At 41.6% G+C, this 14,543-nt stretch overlaps 1 protein-coding gene across 1 annotated transcript in view; it reads right to left on the bottom strand.

The window, feature by feature from the left end:
* LOC139421567 (septin-9-like) overlaps positions 1-10,793 on the bottom strand; it is a 168,084-nt gene extending 157,291 nt beyond the window's left edge. Inside the window, exon 1 of the mRNA XM_071172589.1 lies at positions 10,486-10,793. Within this exon, the coding sequence (XP_071028690.1) occupies positions 10,486-10,507 (22 nt within the window). The 5' untranslated portion in view covers positions 10,508-10,793. The remainder of the gene's footprint in view (positions 1-10,485) is intronic.
* Between the last annotated feature and the right edge of the window lie 3,750 nt (positions 10,794-14,543).

Below are 14,543 nucleotides of genomic sequence, written 5' to 3'. Positions count from 1 at the left end.
CAGAAGTATACAGAATGGTGTCGTCTGCGTAGAGGTGGATCAGGGAATCGCCCGCAGCAAGAGCAACATCATTGATATATACAGAGAAAAGAGTCGGCCCGAGAATTGAACCCTGTGGATGGATGGAATATAACACCTCGTCTCCATGCTGAGTATCATTGATGGATAGATGAATGAATATAGCACCTTGTCTCAATGCTGAGTATCGTGGATGGATGAATGAATGAATATAACACCTTGTCTCTATGCTGAGTATCATTGATGGATGGATGAATATAGCACCTTGTCTCCATGCTGAGTATCATGGATGGATGGATGAATGAATATAGCACCTTGTCTCCATGCTGAGTATTCTGGATGGATGGATGAATGAATATAGCACCTTGTCTCCATGCTGAGTATTATGGATGGATGGATGAATGAATATAGCACCTCGTCTCCATGCTGAGTATCATGGATGGATGGATGAATGAATATAGCACCTTGTCTCCATGCTGAGTATTATGGATTGATGGATGGATGAATGAATATAGCACCTCGTCTCCATGCTGAGTATTATGGATGGATGGATGAATGAATATAGCACCTTGTCTCCATGCTGAGTATCATGGATGGATGGATGAATGAATATAGCACCTTGTCTCCATGCTGAGTATCATGGATGGATGGATGAATGAATATAGCACCTTGTCTCCATGCTGAGTATTATGGATTGATGGATGGATGAATGAATATAGCACCTCGTCTCCATGCTTAGTATTATGGATGGATGGACGAATTAATATAGCACCTCGTCTCCATGCTGAGTATTATGGATGGATGGATGAATGAATATAGCACCTCGTCTCCATGCTGAGTATTATGGATGGATGGATGAATGAATATAGCACCTTGTCTCCATGCTGAGTATTCTGGATGGATGGATGAATGAATATAGCACCTTGTCTCCATGCTGAGTATTATGGATGGATGGATGAATGAATATAGCACCTCGTCTCCATGCTGAGTATCATGGATGGATGGATGAATGAATATAGCACCTTGTCTCCATGCTGAGTATTATGGATTGATGGATGGATGAATGAATATAGCACCTCGTCTCCATGCTGAGTATTATGGATGGATGGATGAATGAATATAGCACCTTGTCTCCATGCTGAGTATCATGGATGGATGGATGAATGAATATAGCACCTTGTCTCCATGCTGAGTATCATGGATGGATGGATGGATGGATGAATATAGCACCTCGTCTCCATGCTGAGTATCATGGATGGATGGATGAATGAATATAGCACCTTGTCTCCATGCTGAGTATCATGGATGGATGGATGGATGGATGAATATAGCACCTTGTCTCCATGCTGAGTATCATGGATGGATGGATGAATGAATATAGCACCTTGTCTCCATGCTGAGTATCATGGATGGATGGATGAATGAATATAGCACCTTGTCTCCATGCTGAGTATCATGGATGGATGGATGGATGGATGAATATAGCACCTTGTCTCCATGCTGAGTATCATGGATGGATGGATGAATGAATATAGCACCTTGTCTCCATGCTGAGTATCATGGATGGATGGATGAATGAATATAGCACCTTGTCTCCATGCTGAGTATCATGGATGGATGGATGAATGAATATAGCACCTTGTCTCCATGCTGAGTATCATGGATGGATGGATGGATGGATGAATATAGCACCTTGTCTCCATGCTGAGTATCATGGATGGATGGATGAATGAATATAGCACCTTGTCTCCATGCTGAGTATCATGGATGGATGGATGAATGAATATAGCACCTTGTCTCCATGCTGAGTATCATGGATGGATGGATGGATGGATGAATATAGCACCTTGTCTCCATGCTGAGTATCATGGATGGATGGATGAATGAATATAGCACCTTGTCTCCATGCTGAGTATCATGGATGGATGGATGAATGAATATAGCACCTTGTCTCCATGCTGAGTATTATGGATGGATGGATGAATGAATATAGCACCTTGTCTCCATGCTGAGTATCATGGATGGATGGATGAATGAATATAGCACCTTGTCTCCATGCTGAGTATTATGGATGGATGGATGAATGAATATAGCACCTTGTCTCCATGCTGAGTATTATGGATGGATGGATGAATGAATATAGCACCTTGTCTCCATGCTGAGTATTATGTATGGATTTTTTAAATATTTTTTTTATTTGACCTTTATTTAACCAGGTAGGCTAGTTGAGAACAAGTTCTCATTTGCAACTGCGACCTGGCCAAGATAAAGCAAAGCAGTGTGACACAGACAACAACACAGAGTTACACATGGAGTAAACAATAAACAAGCCAATAACACAAGCAAGTCAATGACACAGTAGAGAAAATAAAGTCTATATACAGTGTGTGCAAAAGGCATGAGGAGGTAGGCAATAAATAGGCCATAGGAACGAATAATTACAATTTAGCAGATTAACACCGGAGTGATAAATGAGCAGATGATGATGTGCAAGTAGAGATACTGGTGTGCAAAAGAGCAGAAAAGTAAATAAAATAAAAACAGTATGGGGCTGAGGTAGGTAGATAAGGTGGGCTATTTACAGATGGACTATGTACAGCTGCAGTGATCGGTTAGCTGCTCAGATAGTTGATGTTTAAAGTTGGTGAGGGAAATAAAAGTCTCCAACTTCAGCGATTTTTGCAATTCGTTCCAGTCACAGGCAGCAGAGAACTGGAACGAAAGGCGGCCAAATGAGGTGTTGGCTTTAGGGATGATCAGTGAGATACACCTGCTGGAGCGTGTGCTACGGGTGGGTGTTGTTATCGTGACCAGTGAACTGAGATAAGGCGGAGCTTTACCTAGCATAGACTTATAGATGACCTGGAGCCAGTAGGTCTGGCGATGAATATGTAGCGAGGGCCAGCCGACTAGAGCATACAGGTCGCAGTGGTGGATGGTATAAGGTGATTTTGTAACAAAACGGATGGCACTGTGATAGACTGCATCCAGTTTGCTGAGTAGAGTGTTGGAAGCTATTTTGTAGATGACATCGCCGAAGTCGAGGATCGGTAGGATAGTCAGTTTTACTAGGGTAAGTTTGGCGGTGTGAGTGAAGGAGGCTTTGTTGCGGAATAGAAAGACGATTCTAGATTTTATTTTGGATTGGAGATGTTTAATATGAGTCTGGAAGGAGAGTTTACAGTCTAGCCAGACACCTAGGTATTTATGGTTGTCCACATATTATAGCTCGGAACCGTCCATGGTCGTGATGCTAGTCGGGCGGGCGGGTGCGGTCAGCGAATGGTTGAAAAGCATGAGTTTGGCTTTACTAGCGTTTAAGAGCAGTTGGAGGCCACGGAAGGAGTGCTGTATGGCATTGAAGCTCGTTTGGAGGTTCGTTAGCACAGTGTCCAGGGAAGGGCCAGAAGTATACAGAATGGTGTCGTCTGCGTAGAGGTGGATCAGGGAATCGCCCGCAGCAAGAGCAACATCATTGATATATACAGAGAAAAGAGTCGGCCCGAGAATTGAACCCTGTGGATGGATGGAATATAACACCTCGTCTCCATGCTGAGTATCATTGATGGATAGATGAATGAATATAGCACCTTGTCTCAATGCTGAGTATCGTGGATGGATGAATGAATGAATATAACACCTTGTCTCTATGCTGAGTATCATTGATGGATGGATGAATATAGCACCTTGTCTCCATGCTGAGTATCATGGATGGATGGATGAATGAATATAGCACCTTGTCTCCATGCTGAGTATTCTGGATGGATGGATGAATGAATATAGCACCTTGTCTCCATGCTGAGTATTATGGATGGATGGATGAATGAATATAGCACCTCGTCTCCATGCTGAGTATCATGGATGGATGGATGAATGAATATAGCACCTTGTCTCCATGCTGAGTATTATGGATTGATGGATGGATGAATGAATATAGCACCTCGTCTCCATGCTGAGTATTATGGATGGATGGATGAATGAATATAGCACCTTGTCTCCATGCTGAGTATCATGGATGGATGGATGAATGAATATAGCACCTTGTCTCCATGCTGAGTATCATGGATGGATGGATGGATGGATGAATATAGCACCTCGTCTCCATGCTGAGTATCATGGATGGATGGATGAATGAATATAGCACCTTGTCTCCATGCTGAGTATCATGGATGGATGGATGGATGGATGAATATAGCACCTTGTCTCCATGCTGAGTATCATGGATGGATGGATGAATGAATATAGCACCTTGTCTCCATGCTGAGTATCATGGATGGATGGATGAATGAATATAGCACCTTGTCTCCATGCTGAGTATCATGGATGGATGGATGGATGGATGAATATAGCACCTTGTCTCCATGCTGAGTATCATGGATGGATGGATGAATGAATATAGCACCTTGTCTCCATGCTGAGTATCATGGATGGATGGATGAATGAATATAGCACCTTGTCTCCATGCTGAGTATCATGGATGGATGGATGAATGAATATAGCACCTTGTCTCCATGCTGAGTATTATGGATTGATGGATGGATGAATGAATATAGCACCTCGTCTCCATGCTGAGTATTATGGATGGATGGATGAATGAATATAGCACCTTGTCTCCATGCTGAGTATCATGGATGGATGGATGAATGAATATAGCACCTTGTCTCCATGCTGAGTATCATGGATGGATGGATGGATGGATGAATATAGCACCTCGTCTCCATGCTGAGTATCATGGATGGATGGATGAATGAATATAGCACCTTGTCTCCATGCTGAGTATCATGGATGGATGGATGGATGGATGAATATAGCACCTTGTCTCCATGCTGAGTATCATGGATGGATGGATGAATGAATATAGCACCTTGTCTCCATGCTGAGTATCATGGATGGATGGATGAATGAATATAGCACCTTGTCTCCATGCTGAGTATCATGGATGGATGGATGGATGGATGAATATAGCACCTTGTCTCCATGCTGAGTATCATGGATGGATGGATGAATGAATATAGCACCTTGTCTCCATGCTGAGTATCATGGATGGATGGATGAATGAATATAGCACCTTGTCTCCATGCTGAGTATCATGGATGGATGGATGAATGAATATAGCACCTTGTCTCCATGCTGAGTATCATGGATGGATGGATGGATGGATGAATATAGCACCTTGTCTCCATGCTGAGTATCATGGATGGATGGATGAATGAATATAGCACCTTGTCTCCATGCTGAGTATCATGGATGGATGGATGAATGAATATAGCACCTTGTCTCCATGCTGAGTATCATGGATGGATGGATGGATGGATGAATATAGCACCTTGTCTCCATGCTGAGTATCATGGATGGATGGATGAATGAATATAGCACCTTGTCTCCATGCTGAGTATCATGGATGGATGGATGAATGAATATAGCACCTTGTCTCCATGCTGAGTATTATGGATGGATGGATGAATGAATATAGCACCTTGTCTCCATGCTGAGTATCATGGATGGATGGATGAATGAATATAGCACCTTGTCTCCATGCTGAGTATTATGGATGGATGGATGAATGAATATAGCACCTTGTCTCCATGCTGAGTATTATGGATGGATGGATGAATGAATATAGCACCTTGTCTCCATGCTGAGTATCATGGATGGATGGATGAATGAATATAGCACCTTGTCTCCATGCTGAGTATTATGGATGGATGGATGAATGAATATAGCACCTTGTCTCCATGCTGAGTATTATGGATGGATGGATGAATGAATATAGCACCTTGTCTCCATGCTGAGTATTATGTATGGATTTTTTAAATATTTTTTTTATTTGACCTTTATTTAACCAGGTAGGCTAGTTGAGAACAAGTTCTCATTTGCAACTGCGACCTGGCCAAGATAAAGCAAAGCAGTGTGACACAGACAACAACACAGAGTTACACATGGAGTAAACAATAAACAAGCCAATAACACAAGCAAGTCAATGACACAGTAGAGAAAATAAAGTCTATATACAGTGTGTGCAAAAGGCATGAGGAGGTAGGCAATAAATAGGCCATAGGAACTAATAATTACAATTTAGCAGATTAACACCGGAGTGATAAATGAGCAGATGATGATGTGCAAGTAGAGATACTGGTGTGCAAAAGAGCAGAAAAGTAAATAAAATAAAAACAGTATGGGGCTGAGGTAGGTAGATAAGGTGGGCTATTTACAGATGGACTATGTACAGCTGCAGTGATCGGTTAGCTGCTCAGATAGTTGATGTTTAAAGTTGGTGAGGGAAATAAAAGTCTCCAACTTCAGCGATTTTTGCAATTCGTTCCAGTCACAGGCAGCAGAGAACTGGAACGAAAGGCGGCCAAATGAGGTGTTGGCTTTAGGGATGATCAGTGAGATACACCTGCTGGAGCGCGTGCTACGGGTGGGTGTTGTTATCGTGACCAGTGAACTGAGATAAGGCGGAGCTTTACCTAGCATAGACTTATAGATGACCTGGAGCCAGTAGGTCTGGCGATGAATATGTAGCGAGGGCCAGCCGACTAGAGCATACAGGTCGCAGTGGTGGATGGTATAAGGTGATTTTGTAACAAAACGGATGGCACTGTGATAGACTGCATCCAGTTTGCTGAGTAGAGTGTTGGAAGCTATTTTGTAGATGACATCGCCGAAGTCGAGGATCGGTAGGATAGTCAGTTTTACTAGGGTAAGTTTGGCGGTGTGAGTGAAGGAGGCTTTGTTGCGGAATAGAAAGACGATTCTAGATTTTATTTTGGATTGGAGATGTTTAATATGAGTCTGGAAGGAGAGTTTACAGTCTAGCCAGACACCTAGGTATTTATGGTTGTCCACATATTATAGCTCGGAACCGTCCATGGTCGTGATGCTAGTCGGGCGGGCGGGTGCGGTCAGCGAATGGTTGAAAAGCATGAGTTTGGCTTTACTAGCGTTTAAGAGCAGTTGGAGGCCACGGAAGGAGTGCTGTATGGCATTGAAGCTCGTTTGGAGGTTCGTTAGCACAGTGTCCAGGGAAGGGCCAGAAGTATACAGAATGGTGTCGTCTGCGTAGAGGTGGATCAGGGAATCGCCCGCAGCAAGAGCAACATCATTGATATATACAGAGAAAAGAGTCGGCCCGAGAATTGAACCCTGTGGATGGATGGAATATAACACCTCGTCTCCATGCTGAGTATCATTGATGGATAGATGAATGAATATAGCACCTTGTCTCAATGCTGAGTATCGTGGATGGATGAATGAATGAATATAACACCTTGTCTCTATGCTGAGTATCATTGATGGATGGATGAATATAGCACCATGTTTACATGCTGAGTATCATTGATGGATGGATGAATGAATATAGCACCTTGTCTATATGCTGAGTATCATTGATGGATGGATGAATGAATATAGAACCTTGTCTCCATGCTGAGTATCATGGATGGATGGATGAATTAATATAGCACCTCATCTCCATGCTGAGTATCATTGATGGATGGATGAATGAATAAGGCACCTTGTCTCCATGCTGAGTATCATGGATGGATGGATGAATGAATACAACACCTCGTCTCCATGCTGAGTATCATGGATAGATGGATGGAATTAATATAGCACCTCGTCTCCATGCTGAGTATCATTGATGGATGGAATGAATTAATATGGCACCTCATCTCCATGCTGAGTATCGTGGATGGATGGATGGATGAATGAATATAGCACCTTGTCTCTATGCTGAGTATCATGGATGGATGGATGAATGAATATAGCACCTTGTCTCCATGCTGAGTATCATGGATGGAAGGATGGATGGATGGATGGATGGTTGGATATAACACCTTGTCTCCAAGGCTCTTCGAGAGTAACTTTCCTAATTCACCACTCATGTATGGCATCTCACTGGCACACATTCAGATGGCAGACATTTAGGACCAGAGCAGACAATCTGTTAGCCAATCATCATCACCTATAGACCAGATATTAAGTAATCTGATGAGGCCTGTATATTGTATACCACATTACATTTACATTAGTCATGTTATTCATTTAGCAGACACTCTTGTCTAGAGTGACTTACAGTTAGTACGTTCATGTTAAATAGTTAGTTGGGCCGACCATATATCACAATCACAGTAAGTACATGGAGAAGATGACATGTACACATCCGTCCATTGGCGAAACAAATAAATAGTGTTGTAGGACATAACCCTTGTTGTAGGACATAACCCTTGTCTTGCTGCAGGGCAGTGGAGATGAAGCAGTGTTGTAGGACATAACCCTTGTCTTGCTGCAGGGCAGTGGAGATGAAGCAGTGTTGTAGGACATAACCCTTGTCTTGCTGCAGGGCAGTAGAGATGAAGCAGTGTTGTAGGACATAACCCTTGTCTTGCTGCAGGGCAGTGGAGATGAAGCAGTGTTGTAGGACATAACCCTTGTCTTGCTGCAGGGCAGTGGAGATGAAGCAGTGTTGTAGGACATAACCCTTGTCTTGCTGCAGGGCAGTGGAGATGAAGCAGTGTTGCAGGACATAACCTTTAACAAATCAAAAACTGAAAAATTGGGCGTGCAAAATTATTCAGCCCCTTTACTTTCAGTGCAGCAAACTCTCTCCAGAAGTTCAGTGAGGATCTCTGAATGATCCAATGTTGACCTAAATGACTAATGATGATAAATACAATCCACCTGTGTGTAATCAAGTCTCCGTATAAATGCACCTGCACTGTGATAGTCTCAGAGGTCCGTCAAAAGCGCAGAGAGCATCATGAAGAACAAGGAACACACCAGGCAGGTCCGAGATACTGTTGTGAAGAAGTTTAAAGCCGGATTTGGATACAAAAAGATTTCCCAAGCTTTAAACATCCCAAGGAGCACTGTGCAAGCGATAATATTGAAATGGAAGGAGTATCAGACCACTGCAAATCTACTAACTTTCAGCTCATACAAGGAGAAGACTGATCAGAGATGCAGCCAAGAGGCCCATGATCACTCTGGATGAACTGCAGAGATCTACAGCTGAGGTGGGAGACTCTGTCCATAGGACAACAATCAGTCGTATATTGCACAAATCTGGCCTTTATGGAAGAGTGGCAAGAAGAAAGCCATTTCTTAAAGATATCCATAAAAAGTGTTGTTTAAAGTTTGCCACAAGCCACCTGGGAGACACACCAAACATGTGGAAGAAGGCGCTCTGGTCAGATGAAACCAAAATTGAACTTTTTGGCAACAATGCAAAACGTTATGTTTGGCGTAAAAGCAACACAGCTGAACACACCATCCCCACTGTCAAACATGGTGGTGGCAGCATCATGGTTTGGGCCTGCTTTTCTTCAGCAGGGACAGGGAAGATGGTTAAAATTGATGGGAAGATGGATGGAGCCAAATACAGGACCATTCTGGAAGAAAACCTGATGGAGTCTGCAAAAGACCTGAGACTGGGACGGAGATTTGTCTTCCAACAAGACAATGATCCAAAACATAAAGCAAAATCTACAATGGAATGGTTCAAAAATAAACATATCCAGGTGTTAGAATGGCCAAGTCAAAATCCAGACCTGAATCCAATTGAGAATCTGTGGAAAGAACTGAAAACTGCTGTTCACAAATGCTCTCCATCCAACCTCACTGAGCTCGAGCTGTTTTGCAAGGAGGAATGGGAAAAAATTTCAGTCTCTCGATGTGCAAAACTGATAGAGACATACCCCAAGCGACTTACAGCTGTAATCGCAGCAAAAGGTGGCGCTACAAAGTATTAACTTAAGGGGGCTGAATAATTTTGCACGCCCAATTCTTCAGTTTTTGCAATGTTAAAAAAGTTTGAAATATCCAATAAATGTCGTTCCACTTCATGATTGTGTCCCACTTGTTGTTGATTCTTCACAAAAAATTACAGTTTTATATCTTTATGTTTGAAGCCTGAAATGTGGCAAAAGGTCGCAAAGTTCAAGGGGGCCGAATACTTTCGCGAGGCACTGTACATTTCTGTCATACCGATTGCATTTCAGGGCTCGAATCACCCAGTTTATAATATCTAATAACTCATCACAATCAACAGAACAGCAAGATGTGTTGAAACAGTATATCACTCAATAGTTAGACGATGAAGGTGGGATGGTGGGATACTGTGAAGTGGTTGGAGCTTAGTGACTCAGTCAGGGACCATGGTGGCAATCATAACTGACCTTTAGAGTACAGGAAAATAAATCATTATCTCGTGTCCATGTGCATGTATCTCTCTGGGGCACGTTCACTTTCACTCAACACAGATAACCTACGCGCCCGCGCGCGTACACGTAACCTAAAGTTACATATTTACAAGTAACCTAAAGTTACATAATTGAAGCTGATACTGTGCACATATAGATGGACAACTGTAAAATAACAATGTAAAGTATTATAATAACATTACAGCAAAGTAATAACAACAACAGGAGTATCCATAATAAATATCCTATCAAATGGTACACCTACCTGAATATCCTGATTTCTTCATGATGATCCTTCGTACAGAAACGACTTGCTTTAAGCCTCGATATGAGTTGTTATTTTAGCCAGGCAATGTCTCAGACGTGTTCGATGTCCGTGGCAATCAGATCCTCATTTACAACCGTAGTTTCACAGGTTTCACAGGTATCTCGGTGCGCGCTCTTCTCCCTATTCCTCCCAATCCTGGAACGTTAAGCTTTCCGAACACACCTGGCTGCGGGGAAAATCACGGGAACCGCTACTTCGTGGACTTGAAGTAAATTAGTGAATGATTTCATTTATCAGGATCGAACGCGAACGCTGAGGGAGTTAACCTCGGGGCCAGGCTATCTCTAGATACGTAGAATGGATACAATCACACCTGCGCTACCAACGCACGCCCAATCTGAAGGCGGGACTTGGAGCAATATACTGTACACAGTAATCAGAGGAAGTTATGTCAAAGTTCACGGTGATGACACTGTGGGCTAACCCATTGAGAAAATATACATTTAGAAATCACAGCATGTCAACAAACAATTGCTTATGGCAGTAGGGTGGATCATTGCTTACTTTAAAATGAGAATCCACATCCGTGTTTGATTGTAAATAGGCTACAGTTGTAATATCCTTTTCATGTACAGTATCACTTTAGTATGAAAAGACTTCGGCAAAGACGTTTTGCTAAAGTCAAAATTCTAGTGCTTATGCTACAACAGATGTGTGAAAAGACCCAATTAACAGGTGATTACTGAAGGATGCAGCCAGTAGCTCATTCAACTGCGGGAATCCTGTTATGTCAATCATATCAAAGTGTACAACTGTCAGTGTCCTTCAAACATGCAAATAAGACTTGATGAAAATGATTATCCTCGACCTCATACAACGTGCTGATATTCTGATCTGAGGAGACCTCTTGTGGACGTTTCTTGAAGGACAAACATCCCGTTTACTTATTCTAAAACCTAGGTGAATAGAAGCAAGTATGTAAAAAAAAAAATATTAAATGTAAAAATAAGAAGCAAGTATGTGTAGCCGCTGTCCAATATGTCGACCTTCGTATAGGTTACTGGGTGTGTCGAAAGGAGTGGGTGTATGTGCCTGCTGACCTGGCTGAGGTGCTTCCCACTGGGCAGCGCTATCACGATGTCTCCGGCGGTAGCTAACATTGCGACCAGTGCACCAGTGTTGTGTCAAGGTGCCTGCTGACCTGAGGTGTTTCCCACTGGGCAACTCTATCACGATGTTGCCGGCGGTCGCTAACATTGCGACTAGTGCACCAGTGTTGTGTCAAGGTGCCTGCTGACCTGAGGTGTTTCCCTCTGGGCAGCTGTATCACCCCTAAAAGCTCTCACAGGCTCATGTCAGAATTAGACGTTCATCCATGTTTCTCAAACGTCAACTTTTGAAGTTGTTCAAAACACCATATTTAGTGTTTCAGGTTAAGTTTAGACATCTCACTAAAGGCTTCAGTCATACAAAAGTTATACTTAAATTCGAACTGGTTCTCTAGCAGATTAGTAAGAATGTCTCACCTCATGTTCAAGAATGGCCTTTTTATCTTTATTCAGATTACAACCTCTCAATTTCGGTTATTTGAAAATGAAGTAAACTCCCAAATATGGTTATTTTTAAAACAAGCCATACAAGGTTGGTTGCAATTTCACTTTAATCCATCAGGAAAAGACAGAACAAATATTACAACAAATACTATGGTTAAACTCAAATATACTAATTGATCATTTAAAAAATATACAGTACCAGTCAAAAGTTTGGACACACCTACTCATTCAAGGGTTTTTCTTTATTTTTACTATTTTCTACATTGTAGAGTAATAGTGAAGACATCAAACTATGAAATAACACATACGGAATCATGTAGTAACCAAAACAGTCTTTAAAAAATATATAAATATAAATACAACTATCAAAATATATTTTATATTTGAGGTTCTTCAAAGTAGCCACTCTTTGCCTTGATGACAGCTTTGCACACACTTGGCATTCTCTCAAACAGCTTCATGAGGTAGTCACCTGAAATGCATTTCAATTAACAGGTGTGCCTTGTTAAAAGTTCATTTGTGGAATTTATTTCCTCCTTAATGTGTTTCAGCCAATCAGTTGTGTTGTAACAAGGTAGGGGTGGTATGCAGATTATAGCCCTATTTGGTAAAAGACCAACTGCTCAAATAAGCAAAGAGAAACGACAGTCCATCATTACTTTACGACATGAAGGTCAGTCAATACGGAACATTTCAAGAACTTTCACATTTTCTTCAAGTGCAGTCGCAAAAACCATCAATCACTATGATGAAACTGTCTCTCATAAAGATCACCACAGGAAAGGAAGATCCAGAGTTACCTCTGCTACAGAGGATACTGTATGTTCATTAGAGTTACCAGCCTCAGATTGCAGCCCAAATAAATGTTTTACAGAATTCAAGTAACAGACGCATCTCAACATCAACCGTTCAGCGGAGACAGCGTGAATCAGGCCTTCATGGTCGAATTGCTGCAAAGAAACCACTACTAAAGGACATAAATACGAATAAGAGAATAAGATACTTGCTTGGGCCAAGAAACAATGGACATTAGACCGGTGGAAATCTGTCCTTTGGTCTGATGAGTCCAAATTTGAGATTTTTGGTTCCAACCTCCGTGTCTGTGAGAGGTGATTTAGGTCAGTGATTTATTTAGAATTCGAGGCACACTTAACCAGCATGGCTACCACATCATTCTGAAGCGATACGTCATCCCATCTGGTTTGCGCTTAGGGGGACTATAATTTGTTTTCATTGGTCAGTGACCCAACACACCTCCAGGCTGTGTAAGGGCTATTTGACCAAGGAGAGTGATGGAGTGCTGCATCAGATGACCTGGCCTCCACAATCCCCCGACCTCAACCCAATTGAGATAGTTTGGGATGAGTTGGACCACAGAGTGAAGGAAAAGCACCCAACAAGTGCTCAGCATATGTAGGGTACTCCTTCAAGACTTTTGGAAAATAATTCCAGGTGAAGCTGGTTGAGAGAATGCCAAGCGTGTGGAAAGCTGTCATCAAGGCAAAGGGTGTTTACTTTGAAGAATCTCAAATCTAAAATATATATTTAGATTTGTATAACACCTTTTTGGTTACTAGATTATTCCATATGTGTTATTTCATAGTTGTGATGTCTTCACTATTCTACAATGTAGAAAATAATACAAATAAAGAAAAACACTTGAATGAGTAGGTGTGTCCAAACTTTTGACTGGTACTTTATATATACAACCTATTCGCAATATTAACGCTGATCTACCCCCTAAAATACATTTAAAAGAACACAATAAAAGTTTAGACATGAACTCCGAATTTTTAAAGTTAGCGTTAAGTTTAGGCATTAATTCTGAATTCTTAAGATTAGGCATTAACTCAAAATGGTTAAGGTAAGGGTTAAGTTTAGGCATTAATTCTGAATTCTTAAGGTTAGGCATTAACTCAAAATGGTTAAGGTAAGGGTTAAGTTTAGGCATTAATTCTGAATTCTTAAGGTTAGGCATTAACTCAAAATGGTTAAGGTAAGGGTTAAGTTTAGGCATTAATTCTGAATTCTTAAGGTTAGGTATTCACTCAAAATGGTTAAGGTAAGGGTTAAGTTTAGGCATTAATTCTGAATTCTTAAGGTTAGGCATTAACTCAAAATGGTTAAGGTAAGGGTTAAGGTTTGGGATAGGCTTAAAACCAAAATATAAAAAACAACTTTTGTCGCTAGATTCGAACATGCAACCTTTAGCATTAGATTCAGATGCATCCTCAACACCCTAGCAAAAACAGAACCTACTTGAAGGTAACACTACTCATAATTGCCCCTAGTGGCTGGTATACACGTCGTCTCCCGACTAGAGTATGTGGGCGGAGTTGAGCGTTCTAAAATCCCGCTCATCACTCAATGTCCTTTACAACCGCTCCACTAAAAAACACTCCTCGCTCAAAGAATAAAAAACACCGCTCCAAATTCTCTCCATTCATTAAAATCACAACCACCATCTATTTTTTGTGACTACCTGGGCCTCCATTTGTTTTT

Source organism: Oncorhynchus clarkii, chromosome 12 (genome assembly GCF_045791955.1).
Source record: "Oncorhynchus clarkii lewisi isolate Uvic-CL-2024 chromosome 12, UVic_Ocla_1.0, whole genome shotgun sequence".
NCBI classification, from domain to species: domain Eukaryota; kingdom Metazoa; phylum Chordata; class Actinopteri; order Salmoniformes; family Salmonidae; genus Oncorhynchus; species Oncorhynchus clarkii.
This window is presented reverse-complemented; position numbering and strand designations above follow the sequence as displayed.